The sequence below is a fragment of the Echeneis naucrates genome, chromosome 18 (assembly GCF_900963305.1).
Source record: "Echeneis naucrates chromosome 18, fEcheNa1.1, whole genome shotgun sequence".
In the NCBI taxonomy this organism is placed as follows: domain Eukaryota; kingdom Metazoa; phylum Chordata; class Actinopteri; order Carangiformes; family Echeneidae; genus Echeneis; species Echeneis naucrates.
In genome coordinates this window covers 5439507-5454669 of record NC_042528.1, presented here as the reverse complement: position 1 = coordinate 5454669, position 15163 = coordinate 5439507, and the positions used below count along the sequence as shown (strand labels likewise).

The 15163-nt window shown below is 43.6% G+C and overlaps 1 protein-coding gene across 1 annotated transcript; it reads right to left on the bottom strand.

Moving 5' to 3' along the window:
* Positions 1–1080: 1080 nt before the first annotated feature.
* On the bottom strand, positions 1081–14357 carry hdlbpb (high density lipoprotein binding protein b). Its single transcript, XM_029525815.1, has 28 exons — positions 14279–14357; positions 12481–12560; positions 11262–11363; positions 10958–11109; positions 10406–10621; positions 9313–9519; positions 8849–9064; positions 7401–7607; positions 7145–7252; positions 6866–6970; positions 6595–6673; positions 5924–6063; positions 5716–5820; positions 5506–5619; positions 5332–5418; positions 5084–5215; positions 4571–4789; positions 4189–4410; positions 3864–4082; positions 3552–3693; positions 3341–3468; positions 3123–3227; positions 2815–2949; positions 2401–2544; positions 2111–2290; positions 1870–1986; positions 1587–1745; positions 1081–1482 (listed from the first exon to the last, which is right to left on the bottom strand). Exons 3-28 carry the CDS (start codon positions 11335–11337, stop codon positions 1390–1392), a joined length of 3807 nt encoding a protein of 1268 aa, XP_029381675.1. The 5' UTR covers positions 11338–11363; positions 12481–12560; positions 14279–14357; the 3' UTR covers positions 1081–1389.
* Between the last annotated feature and the right edge of the window lie 806 nt (positions 14358–15163).

Here is a 15163-nt window from a genome sequence, read left to right as displayed (position 1 = left end):
TGCATGAGAAACACTTAAAGGCAAGGAAAACCAAATTCCAGCTGTTTATATAAAGTCTTACTTTTTGTTGTTTTTTTTTTTGAGGGGTGGCGTCAGATTTTAAGCAGCATTGTGAGAAAGTTGACAGGAATCATTGAGTGTTGATGACGAGCTCCGAGAAGAGAGACAAATGGACAAAGGACCATATAAAAGTTTGGTTCAGCTTCATTCAAATATACATCTTAACTTCCACACGCGCACACACATACATACATACAGTCTTCCAAATATGCCACAAACCAACAACAACAAAAATCCCACAGTTTAAAAAAATAGCCAAAAGTTCTTTGTACACTTACACATAACTGGCAACATGTTCCAAAACCCGGACATACATCATCCACTCCCAAACTTAAGGTTGTAAGCATCAAGCTACAGTCAGTGCTTAAAAAAAAAAACAAACGCAATATCACGATAGTTCAAATAAAATGGCTCCTTTTTGAATAAATAAACAGTTGTGACAAAATGACATTTTTCATTACAATCGGAAAAGGAAACTTCCACACCTTATGATTCAAAGGGGAAAACCTCCATAAAGTCGACTACAGCAGCTGTTTTTGCTCCCACCGTGGAAAGAAATAAGAAAAAGAGGGACTCTACAAACTCTGTGTGGGTAAATAACCTCTCCTGAACCCACCAACACACACTCACGCACACAGACACACACAGCTCATTGCCTCACCTGCTGCACCACGTTAGAAGATGAGCCCGCAACAAACTTCCTCTTAAAATGAGAAAACACAGGAAAAGATTCATAAAAGATGCTGCTGTTTACAAACTATTCTTGCACAGTAAAACACAGACTGCCTTCTTCTTTTTCACTGCAAGTGTAAAAAATCCAAGAAATATCTGCGATAACTTGGATACATCTTCACCCCACACCTTGTTTTGGTGCCTTCTGGCTCGGCAGCGAGCTGACAGGAGAGTTTGGCAGTCGGAGGTGGAAAAAAGTGGGACTGCTGTTTTGTTTTTTTCAATGTTTCAGTGATAACGCCAGGAGTGGTGCAACTGGAGAGGTGGAGTAGGACAGCAAAATTATGACGGGAGCATTCAATGTTTTTTTTTGTGTTTTGTTTTGTTTTTTTTTGTTACCCCTCTCAAGGAGGAGGGGGAGGTGGAGGTACTAAGTAGAGAGACAGATAAGGACAAAAGAGGGGATAGTTCTCCCAGAATTCATTGTGGCTGGCTTTGGGAGCAGGATACAGGGCATTTACAGAGAAAGGGAGACGAAGGGAGGTCACTAAAGAGAGGAGGAAGGAAGAAAGGCGAGCAGCAATTTGATGAGAGATTTGTTGTGTCTCTCATCATCTACTTTACAGAAGGGTTTTGTTTTCCTCCAGATGAGCAGCTTCAGAACTTCTTGGGGCCCCAGGCCGACGCTTGTTTTGGGGCCACACCGGTCCCAAACGTGGGGAAATCCTCAGCACTGCTCATGTCAGGAGCCTGGAACAAGCCAACACAGAGAGTTTGGTACACATGTCAAAATACTGAGAGATTAGTTGTTTTGCACGATGGGGGAAAAAAAAAGAAAAAGAAGCACATCCCACCTTGTTCCCTGCTGCATTCCAGGGGGCGTCCCGCACAACAAAGCCCTTAGCTGGACCCCCACTGCTGTCGTCCACTCCTCCCGCTCCCCCTCCCCCTCCATAGCGAGACGGAGGCTTCATGTATGCCGCCAAGGTCTCCGTCTCTGTCACACTGAGCAACTGCGAGGCGAAGGCAGAGGAGAAGAAAACAGCTTTTAAAGCAGCCTCCTTTCCTTCTGCTCTGCTGTCACAGAGTTGTCTCTCTGTATTTGGATTGAATGCGGCCCTGTCTGGATGAACTCACATATTCTTCCTCCAAGTTGAGCAGGTGGTCGATGGCGTTGTCAACAGTCTCAGGAAGGCCCGTTACAGTCACTTTGTCAGGCTCGTCAGAACTGGGCTGAGGGAATCTGATATCCACCTGAAAATGGAAATAAGAGGAGAACATGCTTACGATGAGTTGGAAAAACATATAAAAAAACAAAAAACAAAAAACAAAACAGGAATTCAGCTATGACCCTTTTCATAGACAACAAACATCTGACCTTGAACTCCTCCATCAGCTTGCGGATGGCTTTTCCTCGGGCACCGATGATGCGAGCGTGAGTCCGAGGGTCCAGGTGGACATCTTGGCTCACCATCTCCTGCAACTCAGCGACCAGCTGCTGGATGGCCTGACGCGCCTCCTCCACGTTACGTTCGTACCCCGAAATCACGATCAGATCCTGAGAGGGCATTTGAAAAACAAACAAACAAAAAAAAAAACCAGGATGAGGTGGAAATATGTGATGGGAAACGAGGTAACCAACATTTAGTTGTGCTTCACTCCACAAACCTGCTGCTCGTCTCCTTTGTCAGGGAACTGGATGCTGACGTCATGGTCTTTTCTGATTTGAGAGATGACGGCTCCCTTGCGACCAATGATCTTCGGATGAAACTTTGGATCTACAGACATGGTGATCTTGAAGCTGCGCAGGGCCTGGTGGGGGACAAACACAAAGCTGGAATATTCAGCAAGAGCACAAAGATTAACGTGTTTAAAGAGAAGCCAGAACTACGTTTTATATGTAATACTGTTTGGATGTAGAAGAATAAGCACCTTCACTGCTGCTGCTGAGACAGTTTAGGAGTTTGAATTCTGCAATTTCTGACACATTAAGTCAGCAATAAGGAGGAGACCTACTGATGTGTATAAATTACTGTTACTTGATGTTTTCCGGGAACAGAGATGGGTTTTTGAAAGTGTTACCCTGTCTTCCTGCTCGGCCTGCAGTTCTTTCACCCTCTCCAGGAGACCCTGTTTGGCTCGCTCCACGTTGGCCGCCAGACCCGTCACCTTGATCACATCTAGCTGCTTCTCAGGCTGCGGCACCCAGATGTTCACCTGCACAGGAAAAACCATTAACACAATCACTTCAAAGTCTCTCACATTTATCTCTATTCTAAATTAATTCCCTTGAATTTGTTACAACAGGTGAGCCCCCACTAATGTGGGTTTTGGGACCTGCAGTGTAAAGAGTCTCTTGGCCAGGAGGTGGCACCAGAGTGTCAGCTAACCTCATACTCCTCCATCATCTTCCTTATCCCACTGCCTTTCTGGCCAATGATGTAGCGATGCAGCTCGTAAGAGACTTCCACATCCTCTGTTATGGGTACCAACGCCTGGAGTAGGAGGCAGCAACATTGTCGTTACTAGCAGTGAAAAACACAAAACAAAAACAAAAACAGATGGCATCGCATCTAACCGAGAAAAAAAAAAAAAACATGGTACCTACCAGTAAGGCGGCTTTAGCCAGCTCACACTTTTCTGCCCTCCCAGAGATGGTGATGATGTCACATTTGCGGGGGACAAACTCCGCCTCTGGACTGACCTCACCGTTCTCTTGTGGTGGAGCCTCCTGGCCTGTAATTTCACCATGAAAATGGATTGACAGAAAAACAACTCCATCAGTGCTGCATGTACACATCTTTTCTTATGTTTCTGACCTGCGGTGCTGTCATCTCTCTCAGGGAACTTGATTTGAACTTCGTGTTCCCTGGTGATGTGCTGGATGCGGAAGCCCTTAGGGCCCATGATGGCGCGGTGGTAACGCTGAGGGATGGCCACCTCCACGCTCACCTGGGACTCCTGGGAAGGGAGAAGACAACTGTGCAACAAAGGCAATGATGGCAAACACAGATTGTGTTCTGGATGTAAAAAAAAAAATCATTGTAGCAAGGTGGCTTCACTCAACTGAAAGTATTTTAACAAGTTATCCAAAATGACAACACAGCAAAAACACTTCAATGGTGTCTCACCAGGTCCTCGATGATCTCCTGGATGCGTTTCTTTGCAGCGTCCACACAGTCCTTGGCTCCCTTCAGAGAGACCCGCTGACTGTTGGCTCCGGTGCGAGGGAAGCTGACGGCCACGCCGCCGTACTCCTCAGCCAACTCCCTCAGCACCTGGCCTCTCCGACATACAAAGTGGCGGTGGTGGCGAATGTCCACAACCATCGTGTCCTCTACCACATCATCCTGGAGCATGAGAGAACAAATAAATACATAAATAGGCTGCCCAAGAAACTCATCTTGACAAATTCAATAAATACGTCAAAGAGGATTTGAAGAAAGATGTAATTACCAGGTTTTTGACCAAAATTTCGAGCTCCTTCTGAGCCTGACGAACAGCCTCCTCTTTTCCTACGATGGTGATCAGCTCCTGCTCTGTATCATCCGGTGAGGGGAAGATAATTCGAGCCCCTGTCTTGTCCCGCACACGGCGGATATTCGCCCCACCACGGCCAATCAAGAATTTATGGTATTCTGGTTTTGCTTGCAGCTCAGCAGTGAAGTTGTTGACTTGCTATAAACAGGGGGCAGGAAAAGGATGTGAATATTTGCATTCTCCTCGTCTTTTTTATAGTACCTCACTTCTGAATAAATCAGACACCTGTTCTGTTCATTCTCTTTTTTTTATCCCTTGCAATTACTGCTCAAACCTCCATCTGCCTGTTCACACCCACCTTCTCCTCAGCCAACTGCAGCAGCTGTTTCTTGGCCTTCTCCACCTCTCCTGCCGGCCCTCTGATGGTGACCTTGTCCGAGCCAGAGCCCTCAGAGGGAAAATGGATGTGAACGCCACCGCAGTCTTCCATGATGGAGCGGACAAGGCAGCCTTTGGAGCCAATCAGGGAGTTGTGCAATTTGGCTGGGATGGTGACCTCTGACTCCTTGATGTTGGCCTGATGGGAGGAAGAGCAAGAAATGGTGATGAAAACCGTCTGCTCAAGATACTTACAGCTTAAGCTTTTTAATCACAATCTCATGGCAGTCCCCAGCAGATGAATGTTTACTCAGTTGCAATTATGCGGCTAAAATTTCAGATAGTCTTTTTCAGTTTGAAGAGCTCAGAAGCTTGAAGGTAAATAAGTGGGAGTCAAATTTAAACTTTCGACCATGAAGGCGGTAAGAAGTGGTTGTGTTCCAGAATCATCACAAATGACAGCACAGCACTGGCTGCATCTGGCATCTCTCACCAGTTCTCTCTGAATGGCGAGGATTCGCTCTCTGGCCACCTCACAGTTGCTCTTTTTGCCTGTAATGATGATCATCTCCGAGTTGCTGTTCTCGGTCGGGAGGTCAATCTTAGTGTTGGTCTCTTCACGGATCTGGTGGCACAAACAACTTTTGTTATCTTCAGTGTTCTGAATTAAGCTATGAGGATTTTTTTTGAAGATTTTTTTTATGTGTTTGTCAAATTCTCTAAATCAATTTAAACTCTCACCTTTTTGATATTGGCGCCACCCTTTCCAATTATATTTTTGTGAAATTGCTTGAAGATGGGGACGGACAGCGAGAAGCTGTTCTCAATCTGAAAAAGACAGAAAGCTGCTGTGAGGCCTGGAGCAGAGATACTGAGACAGACACAGAGACATGGACAGACAGTGATGGGTCATACCAGGTCAGCAATGATCTTCTGCAGGAACTTTGCACATTTCTCCACCTCATTCTTCGGCCCTCTCAGTTGGACAATGTCACTCTTCTGTGACGGGTCAGGGAAGTTGATAATGACCTGGAAGTAGATGAGATAATACTCATCAAATTAAATCACAAGTAATTACTTTATCATTTTTTATGAATAGGAGAGATAACTTGCAGGAACATTCACCTCAGGGAACTTATCTCGAACTTCTTTGATCTTTTCTCCCTTCTGGCCGATGATTGTCCGATGGAACTTCTGCTCCACGATCAGGTCTTTGGTACGTTCATTTTCCTGGAACATATGAAGGATGTGAAGTGACGAAAGGTTTTGTTTTTTTGGTTCCCATTGACCAGTATAAATGAACTACCCAAACCCAAACTGAACCCATTCTCACCATCCTCTGGACCATCTCAATGAGTTCTCTACGTGCAAGCTGGACCCCTTTAGGATCTCCTTCAATCCGGACCAGACCGCTTCGCTCCGAGTCCTGAGGGATTCGTACTGATACTTTGTACTGCTCCTTGATCCGATTGACTGCAGGGAGAAAAAAGGAGATATAAGCAGGAAGAGAAAGGTGGGGGTAAATTCTCAGAGATATGCCATCCACATATCTGAAGACACAAGGGCCTGCCTGTTGGAGGTTTGAAAGGTGTCTCTACAAAGACTGGAGCTTCTTAGTTAACAAAGCACATTTGCTTCACTTCAACTAATTTGTGCGAGACTCATATCCAACGGTTTTCCTTTGTAGAAAAAAAATTTATCAAAGTCTTCAGAAAACTTGCCACATCTCTCTGGTACCATTGTCCAATTCTCCATTTTACACTGTGAAAAATTGAGTTCCTATTAAAGGTAAGTAAAGGTACCTTAAGGTAAGTAACTTTAACAGCTACTGAATGTGTGTTTGCTTTGAGATACAATCTACTGAATGTGGTGGATGGTTTTCACTGAAGCACTTTACACATATTTAAAACTGGCTACCCCCAGTGGCGTTCAAAAGCTTAGCCCCGGCAGAGGAGGTGTCCTAGTTTTTTTCTATTAAGATCATCAGAACTGATGTTTACTCACTGTTGGCTCCGTTCTTTCCGATGAGGTGCCTGTGGAAACGCTGGTCGATGATGACTTCAGTGTAGTCCATCCTCACCAGCTAAACAAAGAGAGAGGTTTAAGTTGTACTTCATTCTCGGTGGTACAAAACCCAACCCTGGTTCTTCCGTTGTAGTCCTCATGTTATGGGCTGACTAACACCACTGAAAAATTTATTTTCTCTCTCGCTCGAGATATTTTGGAGAAGTCCTGAATTTAGCTCTCTCTTATGTGTGTTTGTTTGTTTACTGACCAGGTCCTTTATGATCTCCTGTATCTGGGCCTGAGCCTGCTCCACTTCCTCTGTTGGCCCCTCCAGACTGATGCGCTCCTCACCATCTGTGAACTCGATGTGAACCTATCAACACAAAAAGGACGATCCCGATCAGAGAGCTCCCTGTTCACCTCCTTCATGAGGTCTTTATATGCACCATTTACTGCTTCCTGTGATATTAGAGGAGGAGCAGGATGAGGGATTTGTGTTTTTATCTCTGGCTTTGCATTGCACAAGATCTCCCTGGTCTGCCCTCACCCGTGGTAACTGCTGTGTGATCCGCCCAATATTCTGTCCCTTCTTGCCAATGATAAAACGATGCAGCCACGCTGGAGCAGTCACCTCCACCACCATCACGCTCTTCGCCTGCACAGACCACAAAAGTGAACATTCATAAATCACTCACAATCATGCATTTACAATATATAAGCTACACAGAGATTTGTTTGTCCCCTCTTTTAAACTATTGTGCTTTATTTGTCCATGCCACGCACTCCCCACTCCTCTTACTCACCTTGGCATAGACCTGTGTCAGTGCTGGTCCCAGCTTGTCAGGCTCCCCCCTGAGGATGATGGTTTCTGAGCCAGAGTCCAGAGGGGGCATCTCCACGGACACACCCGTGGCCTCCAGGATCTCCTGCAGGGTGTTGCCCTTCGGACCGATGATGTACTTATGCTGAGACTTCTTCACCTCTACAGAGATAGTGGTGGTCTTTCTCTTCTGCAGGGGACAAGGTTGTAAGTCATGAGCAGCAGCGAAAAAATACAACTACATTACGAGGAAGTACAGATGGAGGAAGAGGTGAAATTGAGGGATGGATGAGAACGCAACAGGAGGCAAAAAGAGAAATGAAAGTCAGGAAGCAGGAAGGACAGAGCAGAGAGAGGCTGGGGTGAACAGAGAGTGGATTTACCAGCAGGAAGGCAAAGGGAAATAAATAAATAAATGGGCAAAAGATGAGCAGAGGGGGAGAGGACAGACACTGAGAGTGATTGAAAGCAGAGAAATTTTATTTGTTTTTGTCTCTCATACATATGCACTGAATCAAATTATCATTCTCATCCTGTTGTTCTCTGGTGAAATCCAATTTTCTTTCCACATTATCTCTGGCTTGCCTATCACCAGTGCTCATCTGGTGGATGCACAAAAACACAAACACACACACACACAAACATTTCCTCTTCATGTTTCATCAGTCCATCTTTTGTAGTTTCTTGTTACAGCGATAACAGTTTTTCTACTAGGTTTTGTTGTAGGGGAAGTTTGAAGATTTAGGCAGCAGAGTAAAGAAGTGGTTGAAGTCAGCGTGTGGTGAGCCACAAAGGTAACACCTGCAGTCATGCATGTCTTGTCATTCAACCTCAAACCCTCTGCCTGAGTGTCTGAATTGTTCAGCATAATTGTAGTGCACGCTAAAAAGTAGCACAAAAATCTAAATCACAAAACAAGCTAGTAAGGATGTAAACAAACCAAGTGTTTGACTCAACAAATGTCCCTAGATTCTCCTATTTAGTTTTTCTCTGTATGCTTCCATTGATAATTGCGTTCCCGCTTAATTTAGCAGCATTTAAATTTTGATTAAGAAGACAAGAAAGATTTTACAAAACGGGAGACAAAAACAAGAGAAGCAAAAAAAGATAGGAGTATGCTGAAATAAATAAAGGTATCTGGTATTTCTGATTCAGATGGCATAACATAAATCAAAGTTAAAGTTTGAAAAGTTATTTTGGTATTCTAGCACAATGAAGGCAGAACCAGCTCATAAGCTGAAATTTGTGGCATAAAATTTACGTCTTTAACTGAACTGAAAGACAGAAGCTCTCTAATAAAGCTGAAACCAATTTAACTTTGAAAGTCAATTATAAACTCTATCAGGCACCAGGTTAATTTTGTTTTAATTGTCCTTATAGGCTTTCTGTGATTTCTGTGGTTCTGTTAACCATCACCCCTGAACAAAATACCTTGTCATCGTAGATGGTTCGAATGCGGTTGACCGCCAGGGCAACAGCCTCCTTCTCTCCAGTGATGACAATCTCGTCTTTGGGCAGGCTGGGAGGAGGGATGCTGATGCGGGCGCCTGTCTCCTGGCTCAGCTCCTGCACCAGCCGGTTGTGGGCACCAGCGATGAAGGGGTGGAAGGCCTTCTCCAGGGACAAACGCTCCACTGCACGCTTGTCCTGAGGAGGAATTGGAGAAAGGAAAAATTACTTCAACAGCAGAATTTGTAAATATTGGTTTTCAAAAGACAATTTAACTGATTCCGCACATACAGGATCAAAAAGTAATTCAATATTTAAGCATTAATGGTTCTTAATGGCAGAGGTACACCCAAATAAAAACATAAAATCCCAGACAATACAAACCACTTCAGTTTTCAGTTCCTTTAGTTACTACGTAAAATCACACTGAAGTGCGCTGTGCTGACCTGTTCAGCAGAGATGAGAAGAATCTCGTGGCGAGCCTTCTCAATGCCCTCCTTGGTGCCAGTGATGCGGATGTTGGCGCTGGGGTCGTCAGGACGTGGAATAGCGATCTTTGTGGCGGTCTTCAGCTCCAACTCCTGCAGCTTTTCACCGTTTTTACCGATGACAAAACGATGGTGCTCCTTGGGGATGGCAACTGTTGCCGAGGCCTAGGGAATAGTTTGGGAGTAGATTTAAAAGCAGGGCACCTAACTTTGCTGTGTGAGCACAAAACACAGCTAAATTATGAAGCAGCTTTACATTCCACATTCAGACACTCTGAGTAATGAAAGTTTTCACAACAAGCGCTCACTCAGTAGGTAAACAACAACAGAAGCATTTGGCTTTGCAAAGAGGACAGAGTGCTTTTCTGTACTATTGTATCTATAACCGCACCTCAGTTGAAACCTTAGTGCACCAATTCAAGTGGAAATCAGCATGTTTGCTGCTGAAGCCTGGAAAGGCCACCCTTGGGAGCTGACGTTTAATTTTCAGGGAAACTTTTTTTCCTAAACTGGCCTGTTTGCAGAGTAAGTAGTTTTCCAGTGGCAGCTAATACTAACTACCCTTGTGTGACTTTGGATTGAGTTATTTCCTGAGTATTAAGCACAGAGAGATAATTTTTTTCCAGGTAGAAAAATAAACTGATGGTGTCCTTAATCATACAATATGAATTGTTCACAGCTTTCTTGCAGCAATATATGATCAGAAAATTTATTGATATACAAAATGCTGAAATAAGCATTTCCAAAATATTACACCACAGTGATAATCTAACGACTGACTGTACAACTCTAAAAGAAAGCATATAATGTAATATCAGGACTTTCAGCCAAAGATATTTGGCACTGATGTCTATATTTTATTTAAATGGAGTAAAGCCTTTATTTGCTGCTTTACTGGTAGTTTCAAATCTAATTCTGGTATTAATGTACTGTGCTGGTGTAAGTAAATAGAGGTTTTGTTTTTTTTTTCCTGTAGATCCAGTCAAGGAACTAACTCTGTCATGCATTCAGTAACCCACAATTATGTAACGTAACGTAACGTAACAATTACCTGTGTCTGCAGGCGAGCCACAATTTCCTTGCGAGCCTTCATGACAGAGTCCAGCTTCCCTGTGACCATGATGGAAAGGCCCTGGTCTTTAGCCAGGGACAGCTCAATATGGGCCCCCGTCCGCTGCATGATGTCCAGACACACTTTGGCCTCCTCACCCTCACCGAACTGGCTGTTGTCCTTGTAGCGACGCTCCTCCAGGGGCACGTGGAAGACCTGGAGGACAGACAGGTTGGGAGGGGAGGGGGGGATGAGGTTCAGATTTCAGACTGCAAGTCTCAATTGCTTATTTTCCCAGAACAGGTGCAATTTATTGAACATCTTTACTGGAACTAAATGGCCTGGGGCAAAATGGTGTTATGGGTAAGAGCTGATAAATGCAAAACAGAGACAAACTGCTTTTATTTCATCATGCATAACTTGTTGGCAGTTAGCAAATTAAAAATTTGGCAACGGCAATGGTCATCAGCCTGTGTGCGTTAATTTGTAACACTGGTGCGTGTGTAAGAGCAGTTGTCACTGTTGATGCATGTAGTCAGAGGTTTTTTTGACCTGTGTGATGACAGAGGCTTTGATGGGCCTGATCTTGCTGCCCCAAGCTGAAGCCGGTTCCCCCGACTTTTCCCCTGGAGTTCCCTTCTCTGGCAGCGGCGGGAAGGCTTCCAGATAGGTGGGGATGTAGGCCTCATCCTCTGGGACGCAGCCTGGCCCCAAGAAGAGGTTTAGATGGCAAAAGCAGATATGAGTAAAGTAACATTCAATTGAAAAGAGAATTTCTTGGGCTTATAGGTGGATAACATATATATATATACGGATTATAGGAGGACAACTAATTGGGACCCCCCCGAAAGGTTACCTGTAATCTCCTGGTCCTTGAGGCCACTGCGATGCTCCGCAAAGCTCTCCGGGGTTAACACTGCCACTGAGCTCATGGTTTAAGACTTATTCCACTATTCCACTAAGGTGGAGAAGGATGAAGCGCAAAATATGAATAAATCAAACCCTTTAATCTCTGAGGATGAAGTTAGTTTCTGTACATGCATGAAATTTCACATTCATTAAAAACTGACTGGATCCTCCGATAGCAAAAAGCCATCTAGATCACAGAAAGATTTCTCTTAAACTCAGTCTCTTATGCTGTTCTCACATTCTTTGAATGCACTGTTTTATATTTTCTGGATTGCTTTCCACAAGCCCCAGAAGATTGAGGTTGCCCCTCAACAGAGCACCGATGCGGCACCCTACACCTGAGGTGTGCTCCAATTAACATTTTACAAGCCTCAGAAAAACACAAGGTAATAGAAAGCCTCTGGGAAGAGGTTATCACAAGTCATATATCACAACTACAGCTGAGTGAAATACAGAAACATATTACGACAGCACTTCACATGACTAACTGTGAGATCAGTTTCATGAACAAAGAGATGGTCCTATGAGTTAGGAAAAATAAAATATTGCATTTTTATGCCTATGATTTGCGGGCAGAGCCAAAAAAAAAAAGAAACAATATATTGAAATCTCAGAGGCAGTTGCAATTTCCCGATAAAAATGCGGCCTCAATTAACAGTTGATGGAGGAAATCAAATGTTTTTCTGGTTTCAACCTTTAAGATAAAAGTGATATTCTGAAATAATGGTCGAGCTGCTCGAGGATGATGAGAAAAACTCACAAATGTGTTTTTGCTTTATAGCCAAGGTGTTTGGTTTTTTTTTTTGTTCATAAACAGGTATGCAAATACATTTGTGGATCTGCTGCCTGATGCTTCTGGCTGAACACAACAGTGACTTTGTGTTATGATTTAAAATTCATAAAACATTCCCATAGGGTTGCTTCTACTGTAACGTTACTATTCACCCCCAGCGTTTATTCAGATCATGAGTGGCATGCGTCCCTGCTGGTGGAGATACTGCCTGACTGCCTAGAAAAGCTCTGAGAGTTAAATGCAGCATTAAAAAAAGAGCAAGATACCTCTCAATGAATGAGAAACAAACCTTTTAAGAACTGTAAACCAAAGCGTAAATGCAGGTAGAAGTATATGAATTTAACTAAATGACACAAAGTGAGTCCAGGCTTACCAGCAAAAGGTCAATTGCCAGAGAGTCCGTCCAGTTAGCGGCTACCGTAGGCGCTTCAGTGTGAGTGTGTTTTTCAGCTCCTGTGTGCACAGCAGGCAGAACAGACTAAAAGTGAACACAGGAAATCCAAAAGCTCTACAGCAGAGGGACCAGGTTAATACTGTAAACACCCACACTGCACTGCACCTTATACTGCCTGGATCTGATTCACTCTCCTCCTTTCTCTCCCCTCCCCTCTCTGTATCTCTCTGTGCCTCCTTTAGAATTTTACAAATTTCAATTCAGTGAAATGTATGATGGCCAAATGTGAGCACATGATGTGACTTATTACTGCACTGAATATAAATCACAATGCTTCTTTTTTTCCCTTAGTATTTTTGGAGTTCAGCCTAAAAACCACATAACTCCATAGCTGCTAGTTGGTCAGGCATCAAATTTGGTTTAAACTGTGGGGTAGTTCAACAAGAATAATCAAATATACCTGACTACAATGTGGGGGAAACAGTTATTAAAATAACCTACAAGACATGCAGAATATTTCCAGTGCAGCAAGCAGACCTGGGTTTGAATATTTCACTTGTTTAGTTTCAGTGAGAAATGTGACTCTATCAGACTCTGACAAAGGGCATTTCAATGATCCTAAAGTCAGTTGCATGGAACCAAAGAGTGAAAAGAGGGAAAATGTATGTTGACTGTGTGATTAGCTGATTTACTCAAGCATTATAATATGGCAATTTCCACTCAAAGCTATTTCATGCCTATATTTCTGAGACAAACATTAGTACTCTATATCCACTGGCACCTTTGTTTGGCTGCTACTTACTATGAAGAGAAGAGCATGCATGTATACTGTACTATAATCAGAAGACAGATGTATAGTTACAATTTATAAATTAGCATAAAAAAGCCTAATATAACAGTTCAACACTCCAACCACATTAATTCTCTAATAATAGATTTAATAATAATTAGCGTAATTATATGGTAATGTAGCTCCTCTTGATACTCAACTTATTGAAATTTCTTATGTAGTTTTTAAAAAGCAGATTTTATATGAATGTCTATTATTGTTGTTATTAATTTTAATTGTGTGGTTGCTTTAACTTGAAAAATAAGTCTCGAGCTTTCAACCATTCAGTGACAGTAATCGCAAACGTCCTGTTGATGATCTTCATCTCCTGTCAGCGTTACACTGAAATCGAGGAACCGTGAAAGTTGAAATTGAGGAAAGACACAAAGAGCGCTCGACACGCTGCCACGCAGCCTAAAACTGTGACCCTGAACATCACTGTGTTTCCTCTCAGATAAATCAGACATACAGTGATGTGTGATCCGGCGTGCAGGGTGCTGTCTGAGGAGCCCCCTCTCTCCGGCCGATCTTTTATCGCCAGCTTCAGGACGCGCTGCATGGCCGGTCCAGTTAGCTCGGAGGCTAAGTTATCCTCGGCTAACGCTGGCCAACGAACACAAGCCAAAGGCTGCGGATATCAGTTAGCCGTGCTCGCTAACGTGACACACAATGCTGGGCTCCGACCTCGATCCCAGATGATTAGGCAAAAGGATTTTGTTGTGATCGGTTAAAAAAAACAAACAAACAAAAAAAACAAAACAAGCCGGGCCGGCAGATGACCAGCTCCAGCTCGCTAGCTCCTGGGGTGCTAACCTTGCTAACCCTGGGTGCCTCTCCCTGCAGGCGAACCGGCTTTTTTTTTTCTCCCAGCTGAGCTCAGACATCGGCTTCCACCGCTGTGTTTGAATCTAGATAAAAGCCAAAATAAAACAAACGGAGGACTCTTACCTTTCAGAGAGAAAATGTAGCAGAGGGTGTGTGTTTGACAGGTGATGGTGTAAACACAGATGTGATTGGTCTACGAGCATTTCCTCTGTCGGCGGAGTGATACGAGCATGCGCTGCGACTCGGCGAGTATAAAGTAAATGCCGCAGTATTCCTGCGCAACGGGAACATCCAAGTCAAATAGATCTACGTTGTGTTAGTCCCGTTCCGCTCGCGCTGCCGCTACATTCATCTGAAAAGACGTAGACGTGGTGTCCGTGTTGGTGATCAATAAATGGAAGTAGATCTGAGGTTGTCAGGCCCCGTAACCCCTGACCGCCATCAAACTGACCGGGTCTACTTCTCATTCATGATGGCCTGCTCGGCTCTGCAGGAGTCAAAGCATCACTCAGCTCCAGAGGTAAAATATTTATGACAGTAAAAATGTTATGGTGAGTAAAATGTGGTGCATGATGTGATCAGCATGATCACACCTACTGAGAATTGGTTTTATAAATAATAATAAGATAGTACAGTCGGTCAAAATTGTGACATTCTGACTTAATGAGTTACTTCTTTAGGGTAACAATTCAATAGCTGCCTACTAAGTTTGACTTTGTAAGTCAATCAGTAACTAATCTAATAAAAGATCAAATTCATTGGACAGAAGGACTCAGACACACAAGTGATATATTAGACATATCCAAAACAATTGCAGTCGAAATCTGTTTTATCTTCTGATAAAGTGGTGGGAAGAATCTAAAATAAAGAACAATCCTTGGATGCCAATGTTTTTCTATAAACCAACACTTTGTGTGTGTGTGTGTTCCCCACTGAAGCACTAGGTGGAAGTAGCACACAAAATAAAATACAGAGCTGAGGAGGTGGGACATAGAGAGGAGCCATGCA

What these genes read in the sequence shown, in the direction of transcription:
- hdlbpb (XM_029525815.1), bottom strand. Translation starts at nt 11,337, where the DNA reads ATGAGCTCAGTGGCAGTGTTAACCCCGGAGAGCTTTGCGGAGCATCGC. An exon ending in TGGCTCGCCTGCAGACACAG is followed by an intron (nt 9,520 to 10,405) that starts GTAATTGTTACG and finishes ACTATTCCCTAG; the next exon opens with GCCTCGGCAACAGTTGCCAT. An exon ending in TCACACAGCAGTTACCACGG is followed by an intron (nt 6,971 to 7,144) that starts GTGAGGGCAGAC and finishes TTGTGTTGATAG; the next exon opens with GTTCACATCGAGTTCACAGA.